The sequence below is a fragment of the Crotalus tigris genome, unplaced genomic scaffold, assembly GCF_016545835.1.
Source record: "Crotalus tigris isolate CLP2741 ecotype Arizona unplaced genomic scaffold, ASM1654583v1 scf7180000018268.1906537, whole genome shotgun sequence".
Classification (NCBI taxonomy): Eukaryota; Metazoa; Chordata; class Lepidosauria; order Squamata; family Viperidae; genus Crotalus; species Crotalus tigris.
The window spans coordinates 618,519-639,923 of NW_024096914.1; the positions used below are offsets into that span (position 1 = coordinate 618,519).

General features: G+C 37.6%; 1 protein-coding gene and 1 long non-coding RNA gene across 2 annotated transcripts; one reads left to right on the forward strand and one right to left on the reverse strand.

Moving 5' to 3' along the window:
* Nucleotides 1-5,825: 5,825 nt before the first annotated feature.
* Nucleotides 5,826-12,377, reverse strand: LOC120310704. Its single transcript, XR_005557439.1, has 3 exons — nucleotides 12,214-12,377; nucleotides 11,161-11,331; nucleotides 5,826-9,922 (listed from the first exon to the last, which is right to left on the reverse strand). It is a non-coding gene; the product is annotated as an uncharacterized LOC120310704 (long non-coding RNA).
* Nucleotides 11,371-18,531, forward strand: FGF20 (fibroblast growth factor 20). Its single transcript, XM_039349414.1, has 3 exons — nucleotides 11,371-12,322; nucleotides 14,700-14,803; nucleotides 17,530-18,531. Exons 1-3 carry the CDS (start codon nucleotides 12,031-12,033, stop codon nucleotides 17,773-17,775), a joined length of 642 nt encoding a protein of 213 aa, XP_039205348.1. The 5' UTR covers nucleotides 11,371-12,030; the 3' UTR covers nucleotides 17,776-18,531.
* The last annotated feature ends 2,874 nt before the right edge of the window (nucleotides 18,532-21,405 follow it).

The window sequence follows — 21,405 nt, forward strand, 5'->3', positions numbered from 1 at the left end:
GCCTAAAATACCTCACTGGATGGAGAACACTGAAATCAAATTGACTACATGCTCCATAAGCAAAGATGGAGATGTTCTAATCAGTCAAAAATTGAAGCTCTGACCACGAATGGCTTGCTAGAGTCCAATTAACTAAAAAAAAAAAAGCAAAGAAAGCCATCAAGCCAACAATATATGGTAACATTTATATTTCATATGTGTGTGCAGTGAAGATAAAAGAACAAATTTAATGGATTAGATTTGATAAACAGTCCATATAGAGAGTTGTTTCGAAACAGTATGGGTAGCAAATAAATAAATAAATAAGAATTCAATACTGAAATCTGCTTACAGTTAAAGACAAAGCAATCAAAAATATTCCAAAATACAAAAGGTAAAATGGTTACCTGCTGATATATCAGAGTCAGCTGAAGAAAGGTGGAAAGCAAAAGTCAAAAGATTTTAGGAAAATTTACCCAACAGTTACTGAGAAGAGCAAGAGGAGATAGAAGTTATAACTAAATCAGCAATGCACAGGCACAAAATAACTATAAGGTGGGAATATATTTAAGAAAATTACAGAAATCAAGGGAATCTTTAATGCATAGGTGGACATGATAGTCAAAAAACAAAGATCCATTGGACAAAAAAATTAAAGAAGATATGATATTCAGAAGAACTGTACAAAATCGTCCATAATCATGAAGTATATGGAGTTTTGATCATGAACTGCAATAGTTTAAAATCTCAACAAGTTTATATAATTAAAATGGCTCTTGTAGGAGATAAAGAAAACACAAGGAGATAAAGAAAACACAATAGTAGCCAATGGACTAGGAAATGGTTTTGGTATTTCAGTACAGAAAAAATGAACACTAAAGAATGTTTAAAGGATTAAATAATTGCACTTATGTCATTTAGTAAGATAATGTTTGGAATTGCAATTCAGACTTCAATAATACATGGACCAAGAAATGCCAGTTATACCAGCTCAGAGGAGGCTGGTGCATTCAAAAATCACACTGATAACATCCCATAGATAATGAAAAAGACAAATAGGAAAATATGTTTATTTTGCTTTAGGATTACGCAAAGCTGATTGTGTTCCCATTTTCAAAAAAGGGGAAAAAAGGACCCAGGAAATTACAGACCTGTCAGCCTGACCTCAATATCTGGGAAGATTCTGGAAAAGATAATCAAACAACGAATCAGCGAACACCTACAGGCAAACAAAGTCATTACTAAAAGCCAACACAGGTTTGTAAAAACAGATCATGCCAGACAAATCTTATTGCATTCTTTGACCAAGTGACAAAATTAGTGGACCAGAGGAATGCTGTGGATATAATTTACTTGGACTTCAGTAAGGCATTTGACAAAGTAGACCACAACCTAATACTTGGGAAGATAGAAAAATGCGGGTTAGACAGCATCACCACTAGATGGATCCGTAGCTGGCTGACCAACCGTACTCAGCATGTGGTCCTCAATGGAATCGCATCTACATGGAGGGAAGTGTGTAGTGGGATGCCCCAGGGCTCTGTTCTGGGCCTAGTGCTCTTCAACATCTTCATCAACGATCTGGATGAGGGGATAGATGGGGAACTCATCAAATTTGCAGACGATACCAAGCTGGCAGGAATAGCCAACACTCCAGAAGACAGGCTTAGGATACAGGACAATCTGGACAGACTTGAACACTGGGTGCTATCTAACAAAATGAAATTCAATGGTGAAAAAAGTAAGGTTCTACATTTAGGCAAGAAAAACCAAATGTACAGGTATAGTATAGGGCAGCGGTTCTCAACCTGTGGGTCACGACCCCATTTGGGGTCAAACGACCATTTCACGGGGGTCGCCAAACAACGCAGTCCGCCATTTTTTCCCCTTTTCCTTAGCTGTGCCACTCCCTTTTATTCTATTGGCTTTTGAAATCCAATAGAATAGACTTTCTTCAATAGAGTCTAATTCTATTGGCTTTCAAAAGCCAATAGGAATTGTCCAGGCTGTCTCTGCCCTGCTGAGCCCGCCAAAAGTCCCATTCTGCAAATGGTGCTGCAAGTTGTCTGCAGCGAAGGCGAGCTGTCTGGAAGTTTCCACCCCTCCCTGCTGAGCAACTACTAAAAATGTAAGTAAAAGAGGGCCAGGGGTGGAGGTGGGAGGCCGGCAGGCGCAGGGAGAGTTGCTGGTGCCCGTGGGGCCCGGTGGGTGCCTTACCTCCCTTGGGATGGGCCAGCTGGTGGCCCAGCTGGTGGTCGGCCTGCTCCGTCTCTGCTGCTTGCCAGCTATGCCTCGGCTGGTGCAGGGGGCAGCACCACACATGCGCGGCGCTCCCGGGCAGGGAAAGTCCTCGACTTACAACCAGTTGGGTAGTCCTCAACTTACGACTGGTTGGGGGTCACGGCATTAAAAAGGTTGAGAACCACTGGTATAGGGTTTCCTGCCTGAGCAGGGGGTTGGACTAGATGACCTCCAAAATAGAATATGCAATTTAATAATTTGGCTCTGGGAAAGGAATGACAAAAGTTATATTTTATCTATTTACTTATATGCAGATTATAGTTTATATTGACATATGCAGATTATAAGTCATAAATCTGTTATGAGAAATGCTAGATTAGAAGAAATAGAAAATAGAATTAAGAGTGTTGGGGAAAACAATCTTGAAAATGCAGTTGATTTCATTTGAATAGAAGTAAAGAAGACTTAAAGAATTTCTTGGTGGAAATAAAAGAAGAGAATGCAAAAACCTACTGAGAGCTCAGTATCAAAAAGCAAAGAAATAAATGCCATATTAAGATTATGTCAACACCCCAATGCAGGCAGACCTGCAGTTGAAAACTTTATCCTCAAAAATTTAAAAGGATGATTGTAGCCAAGAAATACAGAAATGTTTGTTATTTTAGAAAAGGATTATGACAAATCTAGACAATATATTAGCATACAGAGACATCACATTTAATAACAGATCAATCTGTGGTTAAACCAATTGTTTTTATAGTTCTAACTATGATTGAAAACTGGATCATCAGAAAGGCTGAACAAAGAAAATTAGGTGTCTTGAATTGTAGTGCTGGAGCAATTGTTGAGAATCTTTTGGAATACAAGAAGAATAAATTATTCAATAATAGATGAAATAAAACCAGATTCTTCACTGGAAATATGAATACTAAAGCTGAAACTTAAACATTTTGGACACTTAATGCAAAGGCACAAAACATTAGAGAAGATTTTTTAAAAAAAACGTTCCTATCATACTTAGTATGCAGACAGAAGAAAAGGAGTATGAAAAGGGTAATGAAATCAAAAAGACAAAAAAAAAGAAAATTTACTGCCACAATATTCACTATCACGGTATCTTTTTATTTTTGCAATCATCTTTGCTTCTACCATGTCTGCACTATGCTTCTTAATTGCCTTTGAAAGCTTCACACTTTCTTTTCCTGAGTAGCTTATCAAATCTAATCCACCATGTTTTCTTCAGTTTTCCTCTTTCTCTTGATTCAAATGTAATCAAATCTTTATTATGGTCTAGTCCTGCCTCAAGCATGAAAGCTGGCTGAGTTTCTTTGGACCAATCGCTCTGTCCCAACCCTATCCACCTCACAGAGTTATTGTTGTGGAGAAAATAGGAGGAGAATGCTCTGTGTGTTTGATCCCTTGAGTTATTTATAAAAGTAAAAAGGTGGGGAATGAATGAATGAATGAATTTAATTAATTAATTAATTAAATCATAGATTATTTTTGCATTTAAGTCATATTCATTTAGTACCATTTATTCTTGAGCACCTACACCTCAGAAACTGATTCCCATTCTATTGAACTTATTTTTATGCTTACTTTCATACAACATATAACAACGTGGATAGAAGCATACTCTTAAACATAGCCATGGCTCAATAAAAATTTGTTATCTTCAATAATTACTGTGTACTACTTTGCAAATCGCAGTTGTATATCTCAAGTATATTCCATCTCTATTTACATTCTATCAAGTTCATCAGTTGGCTATAGCTTTTTGGCATTTATATATAATTTGCAATTGTTCATTAGGTTTTCTCTTGTAATCACAATTAACAGTATTGATGGTACATTTATGTTTATATCAATACCCTTTGTCTTATCATATTATAACAACGGTACTATATAACATAATATAATTTTATATAACATTTGATGCAAATAATTGTTTCTCAGCCAATAACATGGTATCAGCTATAGACAAAAAGTATATACATATCCATATCCCTAACTAACTCACTTTTGAGTTTATCATAAGAATTCCTTGTACATTTGTGCCTAAACATAACCAACATAGTAAACAACAAGGGAATATTACACATTTTTACTTTTCTGCTCAGTGTTGAACTGTTCACTAAGCACTTAATTTATTCTCATGCATGCTCTGCACTACACATTTATATACTGCTGTTATCCCATTCACCAACTTTCAACTCCAGATTCATGCAGAACTTTCCATAAACCAATTCTATTTGTTTTATATTTAGTTTTTTTTTAAATCAACAAACTTACAATAAATTTTCTTCTTCATAGTAACACTTCCTCAGTGTTACTGCAAAAAATCCACTTGGCAAACCCCCTGCCTGACCAGAAAATCTATTCCAAAATTCTGATCACTATCATCTCATGAACTCTTGTCAGAAGAATCCTGCCAAAGGCCCTCCCAGGTGCAATGAACAAAGTATAATTTTTGCATTCAGTTTTGCTACCATTCCACTTGAATGTTGAAACAATAATGGCACCTTTCCAATTGTCAGGTGTGCATGCAATTGTCACTCTCATATCAAGATAACCACTCTATAAGCAAATCATATCTGACATGCATCTTTTAACATTTTTGCAGGTACATTTTAAGCCTTACCATTTTTCAGTACTCTGGTAGTAATTAAGACTTCTTTAAATAAATACTTATTGGACAAAGCATTTATTGCATTTGTTTCAATTTTTGACATATCACCATCATTCCTACATTGATCTTTAAAGTGCTGTTCCAGCATTTTACCCCACTGACTTTCATTCATTATTTTTATTCACAGTCACTCTGTTGGAGGTTTCTTGTTTAGCATTCTTACTACTACAAATACCATATTTTTATATCCTTCAAATTGCTCTGTGCTTATTTTCCTTCTGTTATTGGTCTGTATTCTCTTGGACTGTATTCTTTGCAACTAAACTTTTATCTTTATATGTCTTGTATATTATCTACTCATACTGCTATATTTGCCTTAAATTTTCATTCATTCAATTCATACTCTCTATCACTTACCCTATTTTTATTACAAGTTGCAAATTCCATATGTGATAACCATCACTAAAAGGATTTGTAAAGATTGATTTTCATTGCCCATCGCCCATCATGACTTTCAGGGTTCTGTGCAGAATTTTAGCAGTTCCTAACACTGCACTTTTCTAGACAGAGACCTTTGATGTTTCTGGATGTGTTGGAGCCACTCTCCCAGCTTAGGCATAACAGCCCTAAGTGCTCCTACCACCAATGGGATCATTTTGGTGATTATGTTCCATATCATTTCTAGTTCCTAGTTCCTCCTTCAGGCTGTAGTATTTCTTCAGATTCTCCTTCTTCCTGATGTTGATGTTACTTAGTATCACTTCATCCATTACCACCTCTGCCTTCTGGTCCTTGTCTAGTACCACAATGTCTGGTTGATTGGCCAGTCCCTCTTTGTCTGTCTGTATCTAGAAGTCCCACAGGATCTTAGCCCTGTTACTCTCCTGACCTTGGATGAAAGGATGGATGGATTGATGGATAGATGTGTGTGTATGTGTGTGTATACAGAGAAAGAAAAACACAATAGAAAAACTAGTGATATTGGCACAAGTGCAACCAAAGTTTATTTTACACCAAGCATGTCAATGAAATATAGGATTTTTAATCTAAAGACTATCTTGCAAGCCAACATATTGTTCCACATTTCCTGCTAACTAGGAAATATGAGCAGCATAATCACAAAAATAATTAAAAGTCATCTCAAGGTCCTGTTCTAACAACATTTAATAATCTGTCTTTGCAGGATTCTGGATGAATTCATTTTATGAAATATTTATGGACTCTTATTTCTAACAGAACATTTTATATGCTTTTTTTTCCAAATTGTCCTCTGACCCCAACATTGAATACATTAGTACATTAGAAATAAATCACTAGACCAGTGGTTCCCAACCTTTTCTATACCCCACACCCCTAGAACACTTCTGATATATTCTCATAACTCTTACAAAAGTTCAAAATAACAGCAACAAATTATGCATATACACTATAATTTTGAAAACTCAAGTTTTTGCATCCCCTGGAATATCATCTCGCACCCCCAGGGGGTGCGAGCACCCCTGGTTGGGAACCCCTGCACTAGACCAAATGTTATTTGCTATCTTACTAATATGTACAGACATATCACTTTAAATAGTATGAGTTTTGTTTATTGAATATGGTAGAACCACCTTACTGAAACTACATAATGATCTTGTCTCAATGGGACATTTTCTGGCAATACTGTTTTCCATAGAAGGAACATATAAATGAAATAAAATAATGAGTATTAGCTGTAGTTTTCACCCGTCTTCATTCACAGGTACATGTCTAATAGGCAATATTGGATCACATCTACCTTTCTTTCTGATTGTAGTAGCAATTCCTCCTGTTTAGCATATAATAACTTCTTTCTTAGCTATAGGTTGTTACTTCAAGTTATGTTATCTATGTCTTGAGCTGGGCTGCTACATTAGTTACAGTGTGATTCCCCCACTGTGCCATATATTAAAAAAAGAAGACTTAATATGTGTTTCAAATACAGTTGATTGCTGGCATTTTAAGACAGAAATGTGTGAACTACCTGAACAATTGGTTAATCTACAGATTCTAAACTTTGATCTAGTTCTTTGATTTAGCCCTGCAATTAAGAAGATTTGGTTCAAAGCAAAAGCTCATTGGTTGATGTTTTACACTGATGTGATAATGTTTACACAGATGTGCTTTGAAAGCTTGATTATGGAGGATTTTTTGGGTCCAGCCACATGACAAGCTGTTGTTGTTTGAAAGCTAAACTTATGTAATGTCTATCTGCAATCATTTTCCAAGAAGTCTGCCAGCTTTCTCTCTGCCTTTCGAAGTGATTTATCTGATCATTGTGTTCAATGTTATTTTCATTTTGAGGTTTTAAATCCCTCCATAATAAATCACTTACTTTCAACAATCTTTTTTTTAATCACTCAGGTGCACATAGGGCAGTATTTAGGACTGCTGTGATGAAAAGGTGTTTCATTACTTGCTTTAAGCCACCTGCCAATTAATTAGCCCCAAACTCTATCCAGCAAATAAAAGGAGAGCAGCCAAATCCATTTGATCTCTCAGATTTACATGGTGACACATGGAAGAAGACTTATAAAAAGAAAAACACTGCCTTGTTCTACTTTATTGCTTTATAGCTTTTTTTTTCATTGTTAGAAATTTAAACAAAAAGTATAAACCCATTGAGTAATTCTTTCCCTTCTGAATTATCTTCAGGGAGAATGTTATTTAGATAATATACTATGCATGAATGTGGGGAGAATACATAGTAGCATATTAATATAATTGGGGTGTTACATTCATAACAGTCAAGCTATGTGTTCATTAATATGGTTCAATGAACTCAAGACTCTAGCTGTATTAAATTAAAATTCAATAGATATTCATAGTTTTCTGTTTTTAAAAAACGAATCAGTAGTAAAAACAGGTGATATTTTCTAAATAAACCTGGTTAGAACCTCATAATATGGTGTGCAATCTAACTTCTATTTATTAAGTAGATTCTCCCTCTTACACCATCTGCTATTCAATTTCATTTGCCTATATATAAGTCTAGCAACCTTGTCAATTTCATCTTAAGTGGACAGTGCTTTCAAATTCTATTAATATCAGAACCAAGATTTCTCATTTCTGTAATTTGATACACTGCTCTTCAGCTTACAATCTCTTCAAAATGAATTGATATTTGAGGTAAACAATTAAACAAATCATAAAAGAATAGTAAGTAGCAGTATCAGCTTGGGGCAAAAATTCAACTAATATCTAAAAGATATGACCAAAGAAAGGCTTTCAGTTGATGCCAAAATGTTGCCAAAAGCAGCGATCCAAAATATAGTTGCTTGGAAGGAAATCCACTTATCTTGGTGGAACTTGTTTCTAAGTAGACACATTCAGCGATACTGACACAGCTCTAGAGGAGCCACCACTAAAGCCATCTATCTCTCTTGGCTATTTAGTTACAGTGCTTGACTATTATAAGGGTTAGAGTTGTGTGAGGCCTTAACACACTGACCAGTGCAAGTGGCAGAAGATGTTTCTTAATAATCATAATCAGTTTTTATTTATTTGAAAATAATTATTCAGTATTAAACATATATCTATATCTACTGTATATCTATATCCCCTATATTATTTTGTATTCAACTATTGTAGACGTGTGGTTCTTGAATAAATAAAACATATTTAAAGGCTTTGGAGGCATGGAAGAGGAAAAGAATTACAGAGAAGAGAGTTATAAGATGCAAGTTTCCAACTATGTGATTGCTATCATAGAGGTCCCAGCAAGATATCAATTTGGAACTCAGAGAAAGATCAGAGATGGAAAGTATTTTGGAAGACAAAACTAGGTCTACATGACAGCTGCAGTTGCTGCACACCAATCAAAAGCAAAATACTTTGATATTTTCCAATCAAAAGCAAAATATTTTGGCTCCTGGGAAGTGGCAGTGAAAGAGGGCTATTGACTGCACAGTCCAAGCTTGTAATCCAGTTGGCCACTCTGTGATTCCGAGTGCTGAACAGACATATGCCCCAATCCAGCAAAATTCTTGTTCCATATCATCACCATTGCTTATGCCTCCTTAAAATAGACCATAAAGCATTTTGGGGGAAAATAAAGCATTTTTCCCCAAAAGAAATTTCACTGGAGTAATTTTTGCCAGGAATTTTGCCAACTGTGGAACAAAAGATTGACACTTATTTCAACCCCACTTGATAAATCATAATCACTTCCACCAAACTGCTGTTTGAGTTATCTAAACATGCATGTTAAAACATGCATCTTTAACAAAATTTTCAGATTGTCTTTCTTCTTCCAGTACTTGATTACTCTTTCTTTCTTTTTCTTTTTGTAGTTCATTAGAGCTCTTTTATAGTATAATACAAAACAGTATGTCCTATAATATCCATCTAATGGTTACATAGAGATCTTTAAAATCCAGAATGCATATAATATAGGGTGCAAACTAAGAAGTATACATTTTATACCACCTCCCAATTTTTAACAGAGATCAAAGAGTTCATATAAGAGGAAAACATATTTTAGAAGCACAAACTATTTTCTTCCAATGTTTTTCACATTTCTAGTACTTTATGGAAAAAATAATAGATCTTAGTCTAAAAATATACTCCAGATGGAACATTACTGCCCAAGAACTATAGGATAGTTGAAATGAGATGGCAAATCCATGTTTTCAAAGAAAAACCAGCAGTTTAAAGTTCTGATGAAAGAAAGCAATTAGAAGATACTTCATTGGTTTGTTTATATTTAATACATCACAGCAAAAGTGAAGATATACTGCAGTCTTATACTACTTACCTCAGACTGAATTTCTAGGCGGATGCCCATATGAGGCTAGACTGGGAAGTAAAAAACACATTCAAAAGGAGGCAAAGACAGACCGCTTCTGTGCTTTTGCCAAGAAAGCTTCCTGTTTCTGTGCATGAAGACAGCAAGAGTCAAGTTTAATTTGAAGATTTTATCATTATCTTTTTTGCTATGAAATGCAATGGGCTGGAGTCTTAATAATAAGCTCTTGAGCTTCCTGAGACTTACCTCTAAGTAAACAGGCTTAGAATTCCCCTTTAAGTAGCATGTATGCATTCAGCTCTGAGTCCCTAGGGATAAATGAAAAAACAAACAAACAACTGGCCAGCTTCTGCCTTTCCTCCTCACGTGGAGTGCAGAGTAAAGAAAATCGCACCCCAATTATGTTACGTGGTGAAAGAAATGTGCATGTTCAGCTGAGAACCCAGCTTGCAGTATTTCAGATCATATATGGTCATGTTCTAATTACTTATCCTGCTATTCAACATGTGCTGGATGCCTACCTCATACCTTTCTAGAAAAATAGGATAATTGAATTAACCAAGATTGGGTCTGTCAAGACTGAACATTAATACCCCCCCCCAGTAATAATAAGATATGGTGAAAATTTAAAGGTTTTTTGCCTGACTCAATATTGACTCCTGGTAACTACTGGTATGTGATCAAGTTTGCACAGTTTTCTAGTCTTCTTCCTAGGCTGAGAAAGAATCAAGGTCACTCAGTTGGATTGAAACCTCAAGTAGGAACAGATTTCTCTATTCTCTATCATCTGAAGCATGAGATCAAACTCGATCCATTAGCATATTACTGATTCTTAATGCTAGGTCCTTACTAAGATCTATGCCTACATTCATGTTTGGTCCAGGAGTTACCTGAAGTCTTAATGACAGTGGCATTTTTTTTGGCAGATTCCACATACATTGCCAAAAAAAAGGGCAGAAATGTTTCCACTGTCAACCAGCTCCCTAGCAGAGACCTTGATGCCAACATAGACAAAGGATTATTATTTGTCCCTGATGAAAATGAGGACATTTACAGTTTAGCCACAACTCACAGTGGTTATTTTCCCCCTCCAATATCTTTTTAAAATTTTTCCTGCAGCCCCTTTCAAAGTCTTGAAAGCTTTCCAAGCATTCCTCAGTTTCTCTTCTGGTGTCTTTGTATTGCTAAGGTCTAATATTGTTAAACACCTAAACAACACCCAGAGGCTATTGTTAGGGCCTCTGTTAGACCAAGCAGAGAAAAACCTATCCTTTAAGAAAAGGGGAAATCCCGACTGACTATGCCAATTCGCTTGGGAAAAAAAAAATCCCCCCCTCTCTTTTTGGTGGGGAAGAAAAGGCAATAAGATAAAAGGCAAGGGTAATACATGTAACACTTTTATGAGTGTTCTGAAAAATCGAGCAGTCGACCTGTTAGATCTTTTTGCTTTCTTCCCCCCTCTTTCTCAACCCCCGCCCCCCCTTCCCTCTTTTCATGTGTGTCTCAGCAGGCCTAACCCTCCGGTAACGCCCTTTCTCCTTCTTACCTTTCCCTGCACCTGTCCACGTAATACGCGGCAAGCTTCCAGGGTCCTCCCCCCCCCACCTTTACCAAACGGGGCTCCTGCTGCTGCTGCTGCTGCTGCTCACGATTCATCCGCGGCGAGAAGCTTCAACATCAAAAAGGAGCCTGGCGGAGGGGAGCGAGCGACGGCATCCTTTTTTGCATCGTCGACAACAAACCGGGTGGGGAGGGAGGGAAGGAGAGAGGGAGAGGCGTGTTTCCAAGGCTAAATTGGAAGCCGATTAGGCGCGCAAGAGAGAGGAGGGAGGGAGGGAGGGAGGCCGGCCGGGGCACCTTCGGAAGTCCCCTTCGTCAGGAGGGAAAAGGTGTGAGGAGGGGAAAGCAGCTCGGTTTAAGATTTCAAACGCCTCAGCTTCCCGGCGCGCTTCAGCTTCAGTGCTATTAGCATAGGTCAGGGGGGAAAACCTGCCCCGCGCATATATATAGCGAGAGATTCCCCCACGCGCGCTGTTGTGGCACTTTCGAGCGGCCTCGCTTGGATCGCAGCGGTTTCCCCAAAGACAGCCGGAGCCGGTGGCGCTACCACCACCAGCAGCAGCAGCAGCGGCAGCAGCGGAAAATTGGGTACCGCCGGCCGTCCCACCTGCAGCGGCTGTCGATGTTGAGGCCAAGCCCAGCCCAGCCTCCCCGCCAGCCCCATGTCCGGGGAGAGGACAGATTCTCAGGACAGGCAGTTGCTCTCTTGACGCCAAGTCCGCCTTGCCTGCCTGACCCTTTCCAGCGCCGACTCTGAGCCCCGAGATCGGACTCTGCAAGGGACTCCCTCTCGCTCGCTGCTCCTCTCCTGCCCGCTCCTTCTCCTGTCTCGGCAGCCCTCCAGCTGAGCTTCTCCATGGCCCCCTTAGCCGAAGTGGGGGGTTTCTTAAGTGGCCTGGAGGGGATGAGCCAGCAGGTGGGCTCCCATTTCCTTCTACCTCCCTCCGGGGAGAGGCCGCCCCTACTAGGGGATCGCCTGACCCAAGCTGAGGGTGGATCCCGAGGGGGTGTTGCGGCTGGGGCCACGGATTTAGCCCACCTGCAAGGCATCCTACGCCGAAGACAGCTGTATTGCAGGACTGGCTTCCACCTGCAGATCCTGCCCGACGGCAGCGTTCAAGGCACTAGGCAAGACCACAGCCTCTTCGGTAAGGCCCTTCCTTCCTTCCTTTCTTCCTTCCTTCCTTCCTTCCTTCTGCTCTCTTCTGCAGCTTCTTCCCTTGTGACGGAAACATCCTATAGCAACAGATGGTATAGCAACGGATCTCAGGCAGTGGATGATTAAAAACACACCCGCTTGCATGAGCAACATCTTGATCTGGGTTAACATTGTTGTAACGGGCTAATAGCAAAGTGGAGTGTTGGGGACAGCAGCCTTCCCCATACATAAAACAGGCAGAAGGTAGAGAGATCAGTTTAGAAAAAAAAAGTGGCGTTCTGTTTGCAAAGCTGTATTTCAAGTAATACAATGAACAAACTGGTGGGAAAAGGCCCTGGAATATGCCTGTGAGCATGAACAGAATGCCTTTTCAACATCCCTATGGACTGCTTAACACACAATGCCTACTGGAGTGTGAGAAATCCATCTATGTAGGTAATGATGCTTGGAATTACAGGCTGTCCCATGCAGCAAGTGCCTAAACTATTTCCTGTGTGGCTTGACAACCGTAACTGACAAGCATAGCATCCAGCTTTTAAGACACTTAATACATCAATGTACAGAGATAGCATTTTATTTGTGATGTGGAAGAGTTTCCCATATGGGAAGTATGATATTATTTGATGTGAAGAATGGTTTCTAATCAAAGGATACCAATATCAGGATTTTTCATTTTCAAAATCAGTCTCTCATGTTTATAAGTCACATGTGTGCTAAAAGCAAGCTGTGAGTGTATATACCTGCAGAACTATTACAGATATAATTGTAATTCATATAAACTCAGATACATTGCTGTGACTGAGAGCTGTGCCAGGTTAAGTCTTTCTAACTTTTCCAGTATTTCTTTTTTAAAGAAAAGTAATTGCATGTTTTGCTATATATAGTTGTTTACAATGCACTCCAGTCTCTTTGCATGGGTATTAGTCCTTTGGTATTCCAGTGGGAATTGTGCATAAGGAAATGCATGCAGGATTCCACAAGAACATGCAACTGAATTTAACTTAGTCTGCATAGAAGACAGAAGACATCACACTGTCCAAAGATAGAGAATATGACTCTGTGAATCCAATGTAAAACAGGTGTTAGATTGTACATGCTGCAAGTATCTCTGATACCATAGTATTCAAAATCTAACTAAATCTCTGCAATGTATTGGACTAGTTTGCTTATAATTTTATTTATGAACTATAAGGGATTTTAATAATGAAAGAGGTTGCTAGAAGTGTAAGGGAGGACAAACAAATGAGTGTTGAAGAGAAAGTATTCTCTGAAGAAACCTACCACTACTGAGTAGTTGGTCCACAAATATTTACAAAATGTATTATTACTAGTATTAAGTGCAGCTGATAATTCTTACTACTTCCAACAATCTGCCCTAAGAGATCTTAACTGATAAACAGGAGTTTTGTTTCAACTTCAGTTCAACCAAAATTTCAGTACAGAAGAGAAGCTTCTTAGAGCATATAAACATGGAGTAATTGCAAAGAAAAAAGAAAAAAAACTGAAAAATGTTTCAGATTGAGATCAAACATTCTTGAGGCTTCTTTATTCTATCACTATTCTCAATAGCTTTGACTGATGTGGTTTCTTTGTTGGTTAAATCACCTGCTTATTATGATTTGGGGAGGAAAAACGTGTCTTTGAAAATGATATCAGAAAGACAGAATACCTCCCATATCTTTCAATGGAACTTTGAATATTGGGAACTCCAGAATCTCTGATGATTTATTGGCAGTGAAAAGATGGAGTATGCAGTCTTTATAAAATAGTAAATATCTGATCTTTGCAAAAGATTTGGCTGCCCCGTAACAGCAATAAGACATCCCAAGTCTCAAACAATTTTTTCAATTAAACTCCAAAGGCTGAAAATTATAAAAAATAATTAGCTTTCCTTAGAGAAAAAATAATTCAGAAAATAGAAGATTGTTGAAAAACTTAGGTGTCCAAAACCCTAAGCACATGGCATTATATATATATATATATATATATGCTATCCAACACTTTTCTTTCTAACAATCCAAATATTTGAACACTGGTATTGTTTAACACAGAATGGCACAACCAACCAACGTTGCCTTGTAACTCCTGTGTATTGCAGCTGGAGAGATTTAAGGACAACTTAGCTCTTTCACTGAAATCAATGAGATGTTAACAATGCTCATTTTTATTGGGTCAACACCAATATATATCACAGTGTTGCATTACTATGAAGAGCACTTTGATAATACCATTCTGTATACTGTATAATCAATCAATTTAGAATTAATAACATTTAATTACACATCTATTTCTATTTAATCCACAAGACCTATCTGCACTGAATATAATTAGCCTTAAAAATATTTTTTTCCCTTTTCTCAATGCAGGTATTCTTGAATTCATCAGTGTGGCAGTGGGATTAGTCAGTATTCGAGGAGTGGACAGTGGCCTTTACCTTGGAATGAATGAGAAAGGAGAGCTTTATGGCTCTGTAAGTATTACTGCCATATCATCCAGCTCGTATTACAGACTCACATTAGCAGTAATCTTTATAATCCTGGGAATTTTGTCACTGGTAACAATATAAGAGGGATAGCAGCCTTGAAGTGGCTACTTAGCGTAAGAAAAATAGTACTCAATGGATTAATACAAAGTGAGAATTATCTGGAATAAGCTGCACCACTAATACTACAGTGTCATGTTTAGATAACGTAAGATGTTAAGTGAATCACTCGAAATTACCTATGTTGCACCAATGCAAAGACAATAACTTCATAGGAAGCTGTCTTGTAGAGTTGTTCCATGGGTCCATCTAGTTCAAAAGCACTCTCTCACTGAAACTCTAGGTTCTGGAGCATGGGGGGGGGCTATTTAATTCAGTTCCAGGAAAAGTAGTTTTCTTTTTGCATCTTTATGTGTTTGTGAGAGTTTTCTAAAACCTGGTTGACAAAATTAGGTGCAATTCTCAGCCAGTCCATGATGGGAAACAAAAGCAAATATAAGTAGTCCTTGACTTATGACAGTTCATTTAGTGACTGTTCAAAGTTACAGTGGCATTGAAAAAAATTGACTTATGACTGGTTTTCACACTTATGACCATTGCAGCATCCCCATGGTCACATGATCAAAACTCAGACAAGCAAAGTCAATGTGGAAGCCATGTAGGGACATTTAAAACATACAAGATGAATATTGGTTTTTTTCTTTTCATAAACAAAACTGTGGACTGTTTTTATAGTTCTTTCTTTTATAGTCTGTTCTTTGTAGTACTTCCTTGAAGGATCAAATGGCCAAACACTAGCCCTTAATCACTTGATCATTCCAGGTAGTGGTGCAAAAAAGAAACAGCATTTACAAAAGTCCTATTATCATATAGGGAATTTTTAAAATAAAAAGACAAGACTAATATAAGGCAGTCCTCAGCTTACATCCATATGTTCAATGACCATTCGAAATTACAATGTCACTAAAAATGCCTTATGACTGTTTTACACGCTTATGACCATTACGATATCCCCATAGTCACATGATCAAAATTCAGACACTTGGTAACTGATTCATATTTATGACAGTTGCACTGTCCAGGGGTCATGTGATAATCTTTTATGACCTTCTGACAAGCAAAGTCAATGGGGAAGCCAGATTCACTTAACAACCATATTACTAACTTAACAACTGCACTGATTCACTTAACAACCGAGGCAAGAAAGGTTGTAAAATGGAGCAAAATTCACTTAACAACTGTCTCACTTAGCAACAGAAATTTTGGGCTCATCAAGGACTACCTGTAGACAGCTGAAAATCAACAACTGTGGCCTTCAGATGCAAAAAAACAGTGCTAACCACACCTTTTAATAAAGGAATGCATTTGCCACTTGGCAAAGGGACTCAACAACATCTGCAGGAAAAGCATATTCTCTTCTGAATTATTCCCCCTTCTAAAATGGCAAATAAGTTCTGCTAATTATTGTCCTCATTCCTGCAGCATTGTATCCAATATGGGATGTGCTTATCAGTCTATAAAAGAGGAGACAACATGACAAGTAGTATGGCCTGTCAATTCAAACTAACATGAGAAGCTAGGGGTGTCTCCAGGATGTGATAAAAAAAAAAATGTCAGAATGGAGGCTGTGATGGTGTAATTGAAATTCTGCCTGTTTTTGAGGTGGAGATGCCTAAAAAACAGGTGAAGCTTCAATCACACCTAGGGGGCTACCATCTTGATTTTTTTTTAAGTAGATATCCCTGCTAGAAGCTGCTGTAATACTCAGAGATTTCCCAGAAGGGAGGTAGAAATTTCTTAGCAAAGAGAGGCTAGTACAGTATAACCCCAGGATAGCAGATATAATTAGTGGCTCAGATGTGAGATTTGGAAAGGTGAGAGCTAAGTTGAAGGCCTCATTGAATAACTTTGGGACCATCATTACTGTGAGGAATACAATTAAGAATTTCCCAGGTAAGCTTCCTTTTCAGAGAAAAGGCAGGTTTGAGATGCAGTTGTAAAACAAAACATAAGGAGAAGAAGAATTAAACGTGTAAAGTTTGTTCTAGTGCAGTGTTTCCCAAACTTGACAATTTTAAGGCATGTGGACTTCAGCTCCCAGAATTCCACAGCCAGCATTGCTGGCTGTGGAATTCTGGGAGTTGAAGTCCTCATGCCTTAAAATTGTCAAGTTTGGGAAACACTGTTCTAGTGTATGGAATAACGTGAAGCAAAACTTGTTTGGGAAGTATTATGTGCATATTAAAAATGTTGTAGGTTTTGAGGTTCTAACTAGAGACAGCAGGGGAAAAAAGAACATGAGCATTTCTAGTCCAGAAGACTAAAAGATGTCCATAGTTGTATATCTGCTAATATTTCAGTGCAAGCATCAGCCTTATAACGCAAGTTGTGACCTAGGTTCATTGACTTTTGCTTGTGGAAATGAAAAAGAAAGCAGAAAGAGAGGATACTATGCAGTATAATAAATGGAGAAATGTAGGGATTGTTGTACAGGCAGGCAAAGCTTTAAGACAGGCTGTATTCCTTACTGATAAAAAAAAAAATCCTCTGCAGAATCAAATAATTTATTAAAACAATATTTTTATTTTTGAACAGTGAAAAAATAAAATTGTGAAAAATATCACACCAGAAAGAAACATACTTTTTGAGGTAATAATCAACAAAGGATTAACTCTATTTTGGTTGAAGAGACTTCTCTTTTTTTCACCCTTTAGGAAAAGCTCACTCCTGAATGTGTCTTCAGAGAACAGTTTGAAGAGAACTGGTATAATACCTACTCCTCCAATGTGTACAAGCATGGAGATTCAGGCCGGAGATACTTTGTGGCACTTAACAAAGATGGCAGTCCCAGAGATGGGACAAGGTCCAAAAGGCATCAGAAATTCACCCATTTCTTGCCTAGACCAGTGGATCCTGAAAGAGTGCCAGAGCTCTATAAGGACGTGTTAGCAATCAGCTGAAGTCAACCACAGAGAAAAGCAAGATCTTAGCTTCCAGAGTCCCAAAAGCAAGAGAAACTTCTAAATGTTGAAAATTATTCAGATCTAGAAAGTAGGCATCAGTGGAGTTGTTTAGTAGTAGACAAGCCTTCATGCCTAATCTCTGGATTTAGGAGAATGGATATTAAAGTCTAGATGGCCAGCCTCTTTTAGGTTCCTTCTTTCCATACTAGTCAAGAAGATGTTGGAACTGGACTTAACAAAACTGCTCTGGATCCTGTACTTGGAGCATAAATAATTACCTAAAGTGAATGGGGGTTGGCTGTAGATAACTGGGAAAAAATGGCTAGTTAACATCATTGACAACATGGAGCTTTATGAAGACTGTGGTAATTGGGCAGCAAAATCTGGATTTATTTTTCCCTTCAGGATGGACCTAATTTATATATCTTCAGAGTGCATATATTTATTTTAAATATTTATTTATTACAGAGTTTATTTTTTATTGGTCTATGAAGAGAGTTCAACCCTATACTACAATAAAAATCATTTACAGTGCCAATATTTACTCCCAAAGTAGTATCATTGTGCAAAAAGGGAACAATGCTATCCCAAACGGTACAAAGGGAGCAACATCTCTTAAAGGTTACTGTTTTACAAGCTAAGAGATTGGTGTTTTGTTTTATGCACACACTATTTCCTGTTGAATGGTCTTAGGTAGAAAGAGATGTTGACTGCCTTAGGAATTATGGGACTATCACTTATATTTGTACTGAATTTAAGATGCACATTTAAATGAAATTAAAGGTATAATTCTATCTGTTTGTTTCATATTATTCTTTAAGGAGCTAGTCCACCAGAGTCATTACCTTGTGAGAGGAAAGGAACTGGGAAAGGTCTAGTGCTTTTAAGCTGTTGAATTAGTTCCAGAGAGAGACTCAGCTTCATGGCCATTTTCAGCTATGGAAGCTCTGTGCATGACTTATGGTCAGTCATGTCTTCTCAGCCCAGTTTCTCTCACAGAGCAATGCTTGTGCGAATAAAATGAAGGAAGATCCCCATGTAAACTCTTTTGAGCTCCTGGAAGAAAAGCAGAATGTAAATCAAATACATTTTGAAGTTCATATTTTGCATTGCATAATAGCTGTGAATTAGTTGGCATTTTGAACATTCACTTGTTCTACACTTCTGATGTGCAACAACAATTTATTCCAAATGAAAAACTAAAAAAACAACTGTGATGGATTTCTATTAACAATGTTGCTATCATTGTTGTGATATCCTTGAAAATAATCCTAAGTGCTCCTGAAATATACGTTGCTCTTCACTTGGCAATTCAATCCTAAATATAAGTATCCAAGAGTAGCCTTGGAGATCCACTTTAGACCTTACTTCTCCACTTTATAAATCTTTTTGTCTGTGCCATGAAATCTGAGATGATATCCATGGGGAGAGGGGTCAAGATTGCCAGATAACTAATGTTGCTAAATACTCTAACACTGGCATTGCTGACCCACAAAAGTTCCTTGTGAAGATTCTATATATTTCCTTAGATTAGACAGTCACTTGTCTGAGATAGTATAGGTTCTCCTGCTTGAGCAGGGGCTGGACTAGAATACTTCCAAGGTCCCTTCCAGCTCTATTCTATTCATTAGCAAAACTATATTTATAGCCCTAGCTTAAATTTTTTCTTACATTTATTTATTTTAATGGATATTGCTGGTATCTTTCAGACCATTGCTGACATTTTATTCACTAAGAAAGGACTCTAATTCTATGACTGAAAGTATGACATGTGAAAAAGCTCTCATGCTTAGAACCACATTTTTTAAGGCAAGTCTGGAAAAGAAGCCTGTCTGAGATTGTAGGGAATTATAACAAGGTAAGTGTTATCAGCTTTACCTAATTTAGTGCCTTTAAGATGTGTTAGCCTTGGATCTTTATCAGGCACATTCTGGCTGGGGTGTTGGAAGCTGTAGTCCAGCACATCTGGAGGGTACCAAGTTTAAGGAAAGCTGGAATAGACTAGGCAATGGTATGTGAATCAAATTTCTGATTGCCTAGATTGTCTTCTCTACCTTAATAGAGGTACTAAAAGTATATAGTATATAGTTTAGAAGCGATGTTTACATTAATAGCACCATTGACAACACTTATCTCAGCACTTACCTCAAAATAAAAAAGGTAAAATCTTGTTCAATCATCTGCCAGTTGATCATTGCAGAAATGGATTTTCTATTTGTGGAATGAAAAGATTGCTGTCCTCTCAAGTCATGCTTTTAAATATATAGAATTTCTGACAACTTGCATGAAATGTGAAGCCATTTCTGTTCCACAAAAGTTCAAAAGAGCTCTTGGATAAATCTTAGAGGTTCCCCCTTAAGAATCTATTAATATTGGACAAATTACTTTAAGGACAGTTAAATTATTCTACAAATTTTCTGGTAAAGCAAAACTGCAGAAGAACTGTAAACAGTATACACTATCATCTTCACTGATACACAGAAAAATAAAAAACTGGATAGTGGTTGTGGACTCGTAGTCTTCCCTCCATGCTCTGGTTAGAAAAGATTCTTATTAAGAAGCTTTCAAGAAAGAAAACAAGCAGAAACTTGGCTTGTTTGACTTCCTTTTTCTTCCTCGGTTCTAAGTAGTGCCTAAGGCTGCTTAAAAATGCACAAATAACAAAATGTTGAATTTTGTTTAATGTACTATAGACTCTAAGTATGACTTTGCTACTGAGATTCAAGAAGATCATTCCCAGGAACCAAAATGAAGCAAACCTTGAATAAAATACCATGTCAGTATTATTCTCCTTTGGCTAGCCAGCATCGTCACTAATTATTTTAGATACAAACCATAAAGGGAGCAGGAAGGCTAATAAACTGCAGCCATCTGTAAACTTCATCCAAAGGTTTTATATGATCAGATTACAATTTCTTAGTGCTATCGCTTGGACTTTGACTTCAAAGGTTTAAGAATTTTAAAAAAGTTTTGAAACGCACAAAGTAGAATTTTTAAAAAGCAAGTCAACTGCAACTGAGTCCATAAAAGTGGTAGATGTTATTTCATGTTGCCTGGAAAACAGTCTATTTCAACATATTTTTCATTGAGCATTAGAATAGAATAACAGAGATGAAAGGGACCTTGGAGATCTTCTAATCCAACCCCCTATACCATTTCAAACAAAAGGTTGTCCAATCTCTTCTTAAAAACTTCTAGTGTTGGAGCATTCACAACTTCTGGAGCCAAGTTGTTCCACTGGTTAATTGTTCTAATAGTTAGGAAATTTCTTCTTAGTTCTAGATTGCTTCTCTCTTTTATTAGTTTCCATCCATTGCTTCTGGTCCTGCCCTCCAGTGCTTTGGAGAGTAGCTTGATTCCCTCTTCTTTGTGGCACCCCTTGAGATATTGGAACACTGGTATCATGTCACCCCTAGTCCTTCTCTTCATTACACTAGACATACCCAATTCCAGCAACCGTTCTTTATATGCTTTAGCCTCCAGTCCCCTGATCATCTTTGTTGCTCTTCTCTGCACTCTTTCTAGAGTCTCAACATCTTTTTTACATCATGGTGACCAAAACTGGATGCAGTATTCCAAGTGTGGCTTTACCAAGGCATTATAAAATGGTATTAACACTTCATGTGA